The 13,216-nt window shown below is 41.9% G+C and overlaps 1 protein-coding gene across 3 annotated transcripts in view; it reads right to left on the reverse strand.

Moving 5' to 3' along the window:
• The window catches only part of THADA (THADA armadillo repeat containing), a 286,797-nt gene that overhangs the window by 63,073 nt on the left and 210,508 nt on the right, over positions 1 to 13,216 (reverse strand). For all 3 annotated transcript variants that reach the window (XM_074378785.1, XM_074378786.1, XM_010967713.3), the window contains one exon: positions 4,189 to 4,283. In XM_074378785.1, coding sequence (XP_074234886.1) covers positions 4,189 to 4,283 — 95 coding nt within the window. The remainder of the gene's footprint in view (positions 1 to 4,188; positions 4,284 to 13,216) is intronic.

Raw genomic sequence — 13,216 nt, forward strand, 5'->3', positions numbered from 1 at the left:
TATAATTAATCTTTAAAATTCATATTTTGATACAGTTACTGTTGAAATATATGTACATACAAATATGAATAAAACAGAATTATGTTGTGTAAAATTAGTAAAAAGGAAAATAAGAGGAAGAAACCCCCCTATAACCATATCATTCTAAAACAACTATTTTTAGCGTCGTGCTGCCTTTAACTCTAGTCCCCCACTTCCCACCCGCCACCTCCCAAACCCCCAATAATGGTTATCATAATACCTGGACAAATCTCCCTGCCATTCCATGATTGCATTTTCAGAAAACATTCTTTTTCCTTGACAAAGAAACTTGGTTCCATAAGGGTCCTAAGGATCCTACAAGGATGTGGGCACAGAAAATGTCACCTTGCCTTTAAAACCACATTACTCTACTCTCTGTCTTATATCCTCCAATGATCTCCTTTGTCTACAGGACCAAGTTCAAGCTCCTTAGACTTTGGCCCATGAAGCCCTCCTTGATTGAGTTCCTGCTTCCCCAGCCTCACTTCTAGCCACAGCTTCCTGTCCCTGGACACAACACTCCAGTGGCACTGTCCTAGTTCTCTGAAAGCTGTGCTGACCTGTGCCTCTGTGGCTTTAGACATGCTCCTCCCTCTGTCTATAATATCTACCTCCACCCCGCCTATCTATGAATTTCTACTTATCCTTAAAACTCTGCTCAATCACCTCCTCTTCTGTAAAGTCTTTATTTCCCTCCCAACTAGAAATAACCTTTCATTCTTCAGTGCCTCAGTTGTGTCCCATACTTCCTTTACAGCACCTGTGATTCCTTATTGGACCTACTTATAAGACTATAGCGTATCCATGTGGATCTCCAGATCCAGGTGCTCAACATGTCTAATGTTAGCATGTCATGTCTGATGAAAGAAGAAGTAAGTGAACAACAAGAACAAAATGACCCTTTCCTGGATCAGTCAGAGGGGAAGGAGCATCCCTAATCAAGTGGATTCCAAAGTGGATTCTTGCCGTTCTATGCCAGGTGTGCTTCAGTGTTTTCCTTGGAAAGCAGGCATTTCTTCTTTGTTAAAAATGTTTTAACATGAGGAGAAGTGTACATGTGAGGGATTGAACATAACTCTGCCAGGCTGCAGGAAATGGATTAGATGCATAGTTTCCTGCCAGTGATAATGATGATGGCAGCTAACAGTTATTGAGCACTTATTCTGCGCCATGCAAAGCACATTCTTTACATGGGACTTTATATGTTCAGTTGACAACCACCCTAAGATACAGATCCTATTATATTCCCATTTACAATTGAGAAAAAATATTTCAAAGAGGTTAAATGACTTGCCTAAGGTCACAAAAAATAGTAAACGGAGGACCTGGGATTCAAACCTAGGGATCTAGCTTCAGAGCCTATGTGGTATATTCCCCTGCTCTGAGCTCTGTGAGCTTTGGAGGTAGACAGACACATATTTTCAAACATGTAGACGTGATATAAGCATTTGATTTGAATTCAGAAAATGAAATTACACCTGATTGATACACGAGTTTAAATAAGGTTTGTATCTCGATGACACCTATAACTATTCTAAAAACTGAAGAAGAGTCTGCATTTCAATCAATCAGTTAAAAACCAATCCATTTAACACAGGCCTGCTACTTGCTTAGCTGGGGGACACAGAATTTAAGGCATGATTCATTCCTTCAAGGCATTTACAAGGTAAAAGTACATTATGATAATATTTTGAAATCATATTTAAATCTACACATCCAAGTAAGTGATTACCTTGTTTGGTGATAACACTTAGCTATTGCTCAGAACTGCCTTTGGAAATAATTTATGAAGCACACAATAACTGATTTAGTGATTTTAAGTTCACAGTTTATTTTTATCCTAAACAGTGCTATCCACCTTCATTGCTATTTTATTTGACAATTGGTGAGTTCTAGAAATCCAATTCATCCTCAAAGGAGGAAAATTTGTTACCACTCTTTGTGTGGGCGTAGCATATGCATACATACATTCATACAGAGAGACACATACATATATATTCTGTGGCTTATGAGGGCAATTCCCAAAGAACTGAAAAAAAAATCAGTGCTTGTCTGATAGGAATATATGAGCCATCTATTTAATTTTTGATTTTCTAATAGCCACATTTTAAAAAGTAAAAAGGAACAAGTGGAATTAATTTTAATAATGCTTTTTATTTAAACCAATAAATCAAAAATCTTCCAATATGTAATCAATATTAAAATTATTGAGGAACTTTACTTTTTTTCACACCAAGTCTTTGAAATTCAGTGTGTATTTTATTCTTACAGAATATCTCAACTTGGATCAGCCACATCTCAATTGCTTGAGAGCCGCATGTGGCTAGTGACTACCACACTGGGGAGTGAGGGAGAAGATATTTAGAGCTATGGCTGTCATATTAGAATAAGAGTGAAAGAGCCCCATCCCCTGCCCACCTTAACCTGCAGAGTAATGCCTCTAAGAGGCACAGTTTACATTGATGCATGTGAAATACTGCTGAATAACACACAACAGCTTGTGATCACATTTACTTGGGGTATAAACTCTAAATAATGTACGAGGCTGTGGAAAGGATGATTCCAAAAGGTCAAAGTCACCTTCATGTAGGAGCCCAGCTCATTAGGCAGTTGGCGGAGAGAGAAGGGTATTTTACAACGTTCAAAGGTTAACCCTTCTGGACAAGGAATGATGGTACTTATACACCAAGAAAAACTTAGTTCAAATAAACTAATGATTATAGTCAACCACACACAACTCTGACAGGAGCCCAATGGATGGGTTTGTAAGTAGTGAGCAATATGGACAGGGCTCTTTATTTTATTTTTTTGTCCTTTTTTCTTCTTTTTCCTTTATGGACAAGGCTCTTTGGATATTAAGCAGAGAAGTGTTATAAAGCTAAATGAAATTTGGAACTGAAATACAGCAATGGTAGAACTCCAAATGATTTACTTGGTAACATCTGATTCATAATCTCTTTATAATCTCTGGATCCCAGTTAACTCAAGTGTAAAATAAAGTGGAGGCAACCCTGAGGGCCCTAATAGCTAGGGTGACCTGTGATTTATTGTGCAAACCTGGACACTTTCAAGAGTAATAATTATGCTGGGATAAGAGGTATAAACTAGGACTGTTTCACAGCTATAAAACTATATGATCCTATTCTACCAAACGGATGCAACAGCTACCCCTTTGCAGGGATGTGGAGCTGATGAAAGTCCAGGCGTGTTCCTATTACCTCTGCATGGCCACAGGGGATCTGGGGGCTAATATACATTGATCTGAGTGAGGCAGTTTCGCACCTCCCCCCCAAAGCATTTTAAATTGGTTTGAATTTGGGAACAGGGTTCCATATGGACAGAGCTGGACTCTGACAGCCTGAATATATTTACTGAAGACAACAAATCATTGACAGACTAAATGTAACAGAGGAAAGGCCTGGCCTGCTTGTACTCAGAATCTGACTTTGTAATTGTAGCCTCCTTTAGACAGGCCTAATCAATTAGAAGACGCTGATTTTAACCAGTTGCAGGCTCATTACCCTGCATTCCAGTTTGTGTTGATGAAAATCAGTTTCAGTCTGTGGCCTGGAACTCATGTACAGCACTTCCTGCGGCCTCTTATATAAACACATCAAAAAATTTTTTTATTTGGAGTTGCCCCTCTCCCTTTTAAGAAATTTGTGAATCATGATTAAAATAGAACAACTGAAAGAACAATGGGTCTGGGGCCTATACCAGGAAACATACATGACACTAAGGCACATGTACAAAGTCAGAGCTTAAGGTAGGGAGGGGTTGATCCAGGTCCAGAATCCAATGAGTCCACTCAGTTATCTCCACAGAATGGAACAGAATGAACTGAGTTCTTGAAAATGATGACCTTTCAAAGAAAATGCGTGAAATAGGAAAGAACCAAGGTCTTAGAAATACAGAGGGTATGTATCTGAGTAAAGTTCAGACTCTTCCCTGAATGATCAAATAGAAAATAAACTTGCAACTAAACAAGGACAAGTTTCCTTAGGAAGCTTCTAGGAGGGAACCATAGGACACTATGTTTAATTTTGATATGTGGTTAGTCTTACAAAAGTAGAAGGTGGGGGAGTGTGCGGTGGAACCACTCAAAACCCCACCTACATTTCAAAGACCTGTAATCAGTCCAAAATATGATATAACTATGAATCATACCTGGCTGGTTGCCTTTTGCGGGTTTGTCAAGGCAGGAAGTCAACAGGAAGAGAATATCAATATACACAGCTCTGGTCACCAAACATGGATTTTGCCTGGAAAGGTAAAGAACAGAAAATAAATTGATATTTCCTCTCCCCGAGGTCTGGGTCACAGAAAAGAGAAAACGGGTATTTTCTACCAAGCACGTCATGAGGCTTAGGGAGTTGTAACGGCTGCTGAAAATGATGGACAGTCACCAATGGTGAGAACGCACTACCAAGTCAAGTGAGAAAATGAACTCCTAGAGCATCTGGTGGAAGTAGGGGTTGTGCGTGTTAAAAACAGATAAAACTCTACGCTCTGGCTCCAAAGAAAATTAACTGAAAACAAACAAAACCCAATATCCTGTCCCAGTTATTTAAAAACAAGGTGGGGGGAGGGGGAATATGACATGATATTCTATTATCTTCCTCTTAACTGGACAAATTTAGAGGGAGAATCGTTAGTTATGAAAATCACTGATCTAGCACTTTGGAGAAGGAGAATTGCACTCACATAAGACAAACCATATTTATGGACTTAAAATAACCAGCTGAAAAAACAAACACATGAAGGCATTAACAAACACAGCAACAGACATTCCTTTCCGAATAAATGAGATTTTTTTTTTCTCTTTTCAAAAATGGAGCAGCTCTTTTTACTCTTTGAACCACATGCTGGAAAAAGTGGGCTTGGACTTAGAGGGTCTAGATAAAAAAGAATGAAGACTTTCTTCTGAGAACAGTGCTGAAGGTCCCTGGATCTGAGCCTTAGTTCATACTGACCATGAAAAGGGCCCAAATCTCCTCGGTGTGCTAATAATTCAGAAGAAGCAGTAAAAACAGTAAGGACAGATCTGGGTTTGAATCCTGGCTTTGCCACTCAGTATCTCTGTGTCCTGAATCAGATTCCTGAGCTGTACAGTGGAAACACTGTGAGTCACTGTGAGCACTGGAGGTGGTACAGCAAACCCGGAACACCCACCTCGGTGCCTGGCCATGGCAGATGCCCTGTAAGTGTCCAGCCCCTGGCCGGCTCCGCTGCCTCCAATACAAGACGAGGGAACAGCACAAGTTCTGGCTAGTATATTTCCGTCTGGCTTGATCCCTCAATCCATCCTTCTCACTCCCTATAAATGAACAGTTTTACCATTTTCCTAAAGTTTATCCCACTCTATCCTGAAGTGCCTATATCCTAGGGATTTGCATGATTTGCAGGAAAAGCAAATCAGATACTTTTTATTTAAAACAAAACTGTCTTATGTCAAGGTCTCTCTGTGGCTGACCTGCCTCACTTCTATCCCACTGACTTGCTTCACTTACAGTATCTGCTTGTTCCCTGACGCCTACCCTATCGTAACTATTAGTTTATGTGTATACCTCACATTTGGCCTAATTTCATACCTATGCCTGGCCATTTTAAAAAATTAGTTTAAAAAAAAAAAACAGGTAACACATGCACGTGGTGTAAAAATAATTCAAACAGTACGAAAGGGTAGGCAGTAAAAATTAAGTTCCTTTTCCATGCCCCAACCCTCTACCCACATGTTCTGTTCCCCCGAGGCAACCATGATTACTACTTTCTACAGTATATCCTTCCAGGTACATTCTATTCATTTACAAGCATCTATCTATAGCTACCCACTTGTTTATTTTTATGTAAGTAGTGGTTTACTACATATTAAGTTCTGAGCATTAGTTTTTTTTCACTAATATATTTTAGATGTCTTTCTATTAGAAACAGAGATTTGCCTTATTTGTTAAATGGCTGTGAACTGCTCCATTTCATGGATATACCTGTCCCCTACTGAAATAATTCAGATTAAGATACTTTGCTGAAAACAGTGCTGTAATAAATATATACGTACATTAGTTCTGTGCATATGAATGAACTCAGAGGAGAAATTCCTAGAAGCTGAATTGCTGGATCAGGATACTTGCACATTTAAAATTTTGCCTGATTTTGGTAAGATACTCTCCAAAGAGACTGCACCAACAGTGTGTAAGAACCCCCCTCAACCCTGACCAACACTGTGCATTATGAAACTTTTTGACCTTTGCCAAGACCATAAGTGAAAAACAGTATCTCACTATTTTAAATCACAATTATAAGTGAGGTTCATTATCCCTTCATATGCTTTTCAAAAACAATATCTGAATTTCCTTTTCTATGAACTGTATTCAAACCTCCAGTTCATTATATGTTGTTGGTCTTTTCCTTATTGATTTGTAGAAGCTTTTTGTATATTAGGGAAATCTGCCCTTTGTCACATGGGTTGTAAATAAGCTTTTGCAGTTTATCATTTGTTTTTTAACTTTATTAATTTTTTCAATTCAAAAATACTAGTGTTATATAAATATGCTAATATTTTAATTTATGTTTTTTGGGTCTTATGTTCACAAAGTCTAACTCTTCTCCAAGATAGATATAGATAAATATTTTTTTAATTTCCCATATTTTCTCCTAGTACTTTACAGTTCCATTTTTTGTTGTTGCTAACATTCTGATCTTTTTGGAATCCACTCCCCTCCCTATCTTACCCCTACCTTTTGTCTCTATCTAATTTTCCTCAGGTCAGTCACAACTTGACCTGTGATGTTGAAGAGTCCACAGTCTGAAAACATCTTTACCAGTATCATTCCCAGTTCTAGCACTTCCACTGTTTAACAGGTGGAATATCCCCCTGCCCCTACCACCCCCAAAGAAAGGGCCGTTCAAGAACGCAAGCAAGAAAAGCCAATGCAAGGGGTTAATGAATTTATCGGATATAAAGCATGGGGCTGAATAAATAAACTGCCTGCAGATAGCAGGTGGAATGCCTCCTGGGCATCCAGCTTTGAGATCGATGCTGGGAAGAGAAGAGACCTCAGAGAATTCTGTCTAGTTATGGAGACAAAAATAAAGACAAGCTTTGGGATGGGATGTAAGGAGTTGAGAGAAAGAACATATTAGGGTGGACTGGAGAAGTAGCAAGAACTCATAAAGATGTAATTCCAACTGGGCTGTGAACGATGGGAAGAATTTAGATAGAAAAAGTTGATGAGGAGGGGCATTCTGAGAGGGCGCAATATGATGTGGGAAGAAATTAGTTTGGCTTGTCCAGGGACCCGGATAGACCAGCTTGGGAAGATTAGAGAACGTACTGAGAAGGCGGAAACAAGAGCGAGGCAAGCCAGGCTTTCAGGAGATGGGCTACTCCGTGCTCACTGGTGCTCCTTAGTGCAAAAATGTACTGCCAACGCCCATTTGGCCTTGTAGAGACCGAGCTTCTCACCCTAGATGTTTCTGTGCTTTTAGAGCCACACAGAACCAAAAAGGAAAGTTTTTGGGAAACCAATTTGACTTTCAAGTCTGGTGAGAAGCCTAGTTTCCATGAGATTTTTAGCAAAGTTAATGTATTTTTAAAAATTCCTAAATGAATAGAGGGAAGGTTGGCAATCTCTACAGCCCCCTGCCAGGCCAGGCTGAAGTGTTCTGCATCTTCTTTTGGCCTGGCATAGGCTGCCGACCTTGCTGGCCTCCTGGGACGCTGCAGGGACCACTCTGACTGCTCCCATAACCCTGAGGCTCTGGGCCAAGCCTGATGTAGTCAACAGATCATGGGAGGATCCCTCAAATGCTGCTGCTTTTGATTCCAGAAGAGAGCTCTGGGGCCACAAAGGAGTCCATCCATGGCTTCTCCTTTGAGACTGACTCAGAGAGAAATTCTGGCCTGGAGCCCATTGTTCAAGGCTCCACCCTCGAGGACAGCCACAGCCACGGCCACAGCCTCATAACATCCCTGTCTGGAATCAGAGTTGGGCTTCACTCTGAACTGGCTTCTAAGTCAGGAAAATAATTTTTTTCCTCTTTCTTTTTCCCTCGCTATTACTTGGTGTTTGTTCTGACTTGGAAATGGTACACTGTGAGTTCAGGGTGAGCCAGAGGTTTGTTCTCGGTCTGTCAAGCCACTTGGATGATGGGAATAAAATCCTGGGAAAGAGCAAGCCAGCTGGACAGGAAACCAAGCCACAGGGTTTTGGTGGGCTTGGGGATTTTTTTTCTTCCCCCAAATGGAAAAATCCTGGCATGGGGCATGGTATAATGAAGATTTACAACGTTCAAAAAAAAAAAAAAAATCAGGAGTGGTCAGGGTCTAACAGATGGGCTGAAAAACAGCATAATAGTGGCTTCAGAAGGAGTAGCAGGAATCAGGTACCATGAGGACTAAGTAGACATATATAAAATGAAAGGAAGGGCTTGTTAAAATTCTTTCTTCCACTCTTTTTATCATTTGTCCCTTGACAAATACCCACCCGAAAACCTGATCTCTGAACTTCATTAAACCTCCTGCCCTCTATCCTGGAAGCTGGGGGAGGCAGAGGCAGGGCAGAGAGCGCCAGGCTTCCCAGACAAGTCCACAATGGCCCTAGTGTCTAGAGGACAGCAGGAGCTCTTGGGAAGTCTGTGATAAATTATTCACTTCTTCGGTCCCTTCCGGAATCCCAGTGGCTGCAGAGCTTTTTAACTGAAGCCCATTCATTCAGAAAACATTTACTAAGAGGCTACTGAGAGCCAAGAATAGTGCCAGGGTATGGAAATGTGAAGATGAAATGATTCAGTAACACAGTCACTGCCCTCAAGGAACTTAGAGTCCTGAATAGTGTTTTCAAACAGTAGGTTATGACCCATTTTGTTAGTTTTGAAATAAACTAGTAGGTGGTGACCAGCATAAGAGAAAGAAAGGAAGGAAGAGGAAGAGAGGATGGAGGAGGAAGGAGAGGGCTAGCTAGGGAAGGGAGGGACAGAGGAGGAAAGTATAGTCAGAGTGCCCCAAAGTATTGGGGTAAGCATCGTTCCCTTAAATTGTTTGTTGTATACAGGATTTCTATGAAATCCTTGCCCAGAATGGATTTTTAATAAATTATCTTTGATGTAAGATGTAAATAATTTATAAAATATAATACTTCTTTAGTAAAAATATTGATTGATTTGGTCTAACTCCTTTTTTTTCCTTTTCCAGGTAATAAGTCACTCTCCTTATACTGAATATTAATACAGTCAAGCCTAATAGTAAATGATGGTACATGTGTCGAAAGCTAATGCTCCTGAAATGAAATATGCTAAAATCTTAAGTAAATTCTCTCTGTTGCATTTTTTTTTCACAGACTGTTCATATCTTATACAGACATTAAAATTTCAAACTATGCAAGATTTTATACATATGTATATTTGTGTATGTATGTGTGTACACACACACACAGAGTACAAAGATACATATTAAGTCATCTGGAAAATGTATTTCTTGTTGTGAATTGTCAAAAATAAAACCTTGGAAGCCACTAGTTTAACAAGAGAAACACACAACCAATCATTTGGTACAATGGGTGCCCAAAGGAGGGGTTGGCAGAGGGAAAATTAAGGATGGTGAAGAGAGAAATGCCTTGGTGAGTCAGGAAGTGCCCTGGCAGAGCTGGGGTATGAGGAGGCGTCCGGCAGACAGACCATAGGCAGAATGACCCCAGCAGAGGAAGCAGCATGTCCAAAGACTATGGCACGTGACATATTTGAAGAATAACAAGAAGGACAAAGGGGATGTGGAAGGGGAGGGACAGCAGGAAATGACAGAATATGGGTGCCATGCCCAAAATGGGAGTGCTTAGGAGTGAACTCTAAGAGCTCCAAAAGCTCTGAAGAGTTGAAGCCTAGAGGGACCCCATTAGTCCAAGTCATACTGGAGGGCTGGGCCCCTGCTCGCTAGTGTGAAGCCTTGATGGGCCCCCTGGAAGAGACAGACAGTTCACTTTGGACATATGAAACTCTTCCAGATGAATTCACTGCCATCTTCACAGGGCTGAAAATAGCTGTTTTGGCTTTAGGCTGCTAGTGTCTGTTAAGGTCTCTAAGTCACGAGACCGTATGTGGACTTCAACAGAGTCAAGGTCTAAGGTCATTCCAGTCCCTAGGGAACTGCTCCCCCAGAATCCTGATTAGACTCATGGCTTAACTTTATTAATCTAGAAACCTTTACTAAGCACCATGGGTAATATCCTACTTGGAACAGAAATGGAGGAAGAAGCCAAGGTTCTGGCCTTGAAGAGCTTATGGTGTTTGTGTGTGGTGGTGGTGGTAGGGGGTGTATGTAGAGAAAAACAAAATACATAAAAAACAATCAGAGAGAATATCATGGAGGAGGGGTCTGGAGACATGGAAGGATCTGGCCAGTGAATGGACAGAAGGAATTCCAGGCCAGAGAGTTCACTAGAGCAGATACAAAGGTGGGAAAATGCTTGCCACATGCCGGGAAGAATGAAGACCAGAAAATCAAACGGGTGCAGCCGACAAGCTCGATGGCTTAGAACCTGGGTCTTGAGTCCTAGCTGGGGCCCACTGCAGCCCATCACGAGCGCCTCCTCTACTCTGGGCTCCCACGCGGGCTCACTCCTCCTCAGATCACCTCTGTTCTCGTCATAACAATGACCAAGCACTAGCCACCTCTTACTGCGGAGCAAGCAGGGGAGTTCATGAAGCAGTATCCTGGGGTCCACCTCCAGGCCTGAAGGAGGCTGTAAAGAAGGAAACCAGAAAAAGAGAGGGAAAGGAGGTGGGGAGAAGGCAGGTGAGCAGGGGTGCTGGGGCAGGGGGAAGAGAGGGAGCGGGAAAGCAGTAGAAGAGGGAGAGGAGAAGAGTGTAATGTTCCCATGCCCTGCCACGGTCCCCTTGCTTGTCCAGCCACACCATGTTCTGGATTTAAAACTCACTTCAAAGCCTGTCATGTAGGAAACCTTCCCTGACTAACCATCAGAAAACAGCCCCTGAGGACAGTCTGAAGGGCCGATTTGATGGGATTATTTCCTTGCCCTTCCTTTGGTCTCCCAGAGATCCCGCTGGCCATCTTTGTAGTCTGAGGCAGTGTGAGACCCTGCAATGGAACAGCCCGCAGACCAGACGCCACCTCTCCTTACATTTGGTTCTAAAAGGAAGAGCTGCTGTGGTTAGGAGCCAGGAGGTTACTGCTTTGATGCAGGACGCATTAAGTCATATAAATGTGGAAGTGTAAATGAAATAAATAAAAGGAGCCCGGCTCTCCCTTCTGATTTCCATTTTTACCACAGCCCCCAGCCAAGCAACCATCACATGGCATTCTTGGAGAAACAATAGGGGATCTGTTTAAACCAAGATGCCAAACGGTCATGAATTGCAGAATATATATTTTTAAACAAGTAATTTTCCCCCACTGTAAAATCCAGAACTCAGATCTGCATGCGGGGCCAGCTGGCAGCAGCATGCAGGGCCTGGCTGGCTACCCGGGACTGCTCGTTTACCTTGCCCTCCCCCAGGGGAGGGGAGGCGGGTGACGGCAGAGCTGCATTTTTATGGTATGTTCCAACTTCCATCCAGCCTTTCTTGGTATGGAGCTTTGCAAGTGTTTATACTCACACCCACACATATAAGCTGCCCCATAGGCCTACTACTTGGATTTTCCTTTTAAAGTGAAGCCATCTTCACGCCCTGCTCTGGTGATTGACCAATCTGTACGGAATTCTTACCAAGTTGCCACGCACAAAGCAAGAGACCATGAGCTGTGAGTCTGTCCAGAAAGAGACCAAACGTCCCAGCCATGTGCTACAGAGCACACGGGGCTGCCCCTGGAAAGACAGCTTTTGTTCCTCAGCGATGGAATCTGTGAAAACAGAGGGCCTTAACCACTTTACCAGGCAGTCTGCACAAGGCCCTGGCCTGCCTCTAAGTTCAGGGTCCAACCACAGCCACCTCTGCTTCTCTGGGTGTGCCGCTGCTCGGGAGGGAGCCCACGAGCTCAATGCCAAGGCTTTGCCTCTCCCTCCACGAAGGCTCACCTGACTTTTCAGAGGCCCCCCCAGGGAGCCTCCTACACCCCCAGCGGCCCTCATATTTTTCCATCTTTCTATTAGGCATCTTTTTCTCATTAATGTACTAACACTCAAGTTATGTGTAGAGAATGAGGAAAAAGAGACCTTGTGTGGGGCATGGGATTTGTTCAAAGCCTGAAGAAATCGTTTTAGAGGGTGTATGTTTTTTATTCCTTTTATGAGAGATGCATGTTTCCCCCGCTCTGTGACTTGTTTAAAAGTAAAGTTTAATATGCTGCCGGAGAAATTGCTGGTTAATAACTTAATAAGCAATGTGCTAGGAATTATGGGAGAAAAGAAGTATCCAGGAAAGCTTTTATTGTACAGTTTGGGTCTTGGAGGATATATAGCTATAGTTATTATATAAAATGCTAACACAAGTCTCCTTTCTTTTCAAACCATACCTTCTCCCTAGAATCATAAAAAAAAGGATATATGAGTGAGGTGAATGAAAGCTTCTAGAAGCTGCATGAGAAGTCTGCATGTAGGTCACAGGAGAGAATTTCTAACAGTACCGTGCTAATGTGAACTTGGCAAAGCACACGCTTGGAAATTAGCCTGGGCAATAATAACAATAATATCAATTGCATTTTATTAAAAGTTTTGTCTTCAAAAATATTCTTATTTTATCTTCATAAAATTCTTAAGGGAGAAGAAAAATAGACATTATTATTCCCACTTTTATAAATCAACAAAGTAGCTCACGTAGCTCAAGTGAACTACCCCAGATATCAGGGCAAAAACCAAGAATAGAATCAAGGTTTTCTGGACAAATTGTATCTAGGTGTCCCAAACACAATCAGATGAAAAGTGAGACGCTGTGCCGAACAACTAGATTATTTTGGTTTGCAGCCACATGCTCTGGTGTTGTGCCCTGGTAGCCAGTCTAGGGAAGAGCAAGGTTCCAAGCACAGCTGTTCTCGTGAAGGTCAACATAAAAGCCTGGTTTCAAGATGGCCAATGACGTTGATAAAGACTTAATCATCCGGGGGGAGGGTACAGCTCAAGTGGTAGAGCGCATGCTTAGCATACACAAGGTCCTGGGTTCAATCCCCACTATCTCCTCCAAAACTAAATAAGTTAACCTAATTTAATTTCAGTTTTAGTAAACTAAATAAGTAACCCCCCCCAAGACT

The sequence above is a fragment of the Camelus bactrianus genome, chromosome 15, assembly GCF_048773025.1.
Source record: "Camelus bactrianus isolate YW-2024 breed Bactrian camel chromosome 15, ASM4877302v1, whole genome shotgun sequence".
Classification (NCBI taxonomy): domain Eukaryota; kingdom Metazoa; phylum Chordata; class Mammalia; order Artiodactyla; family Camelidae; genus Camelus; species Camelus bactrianus.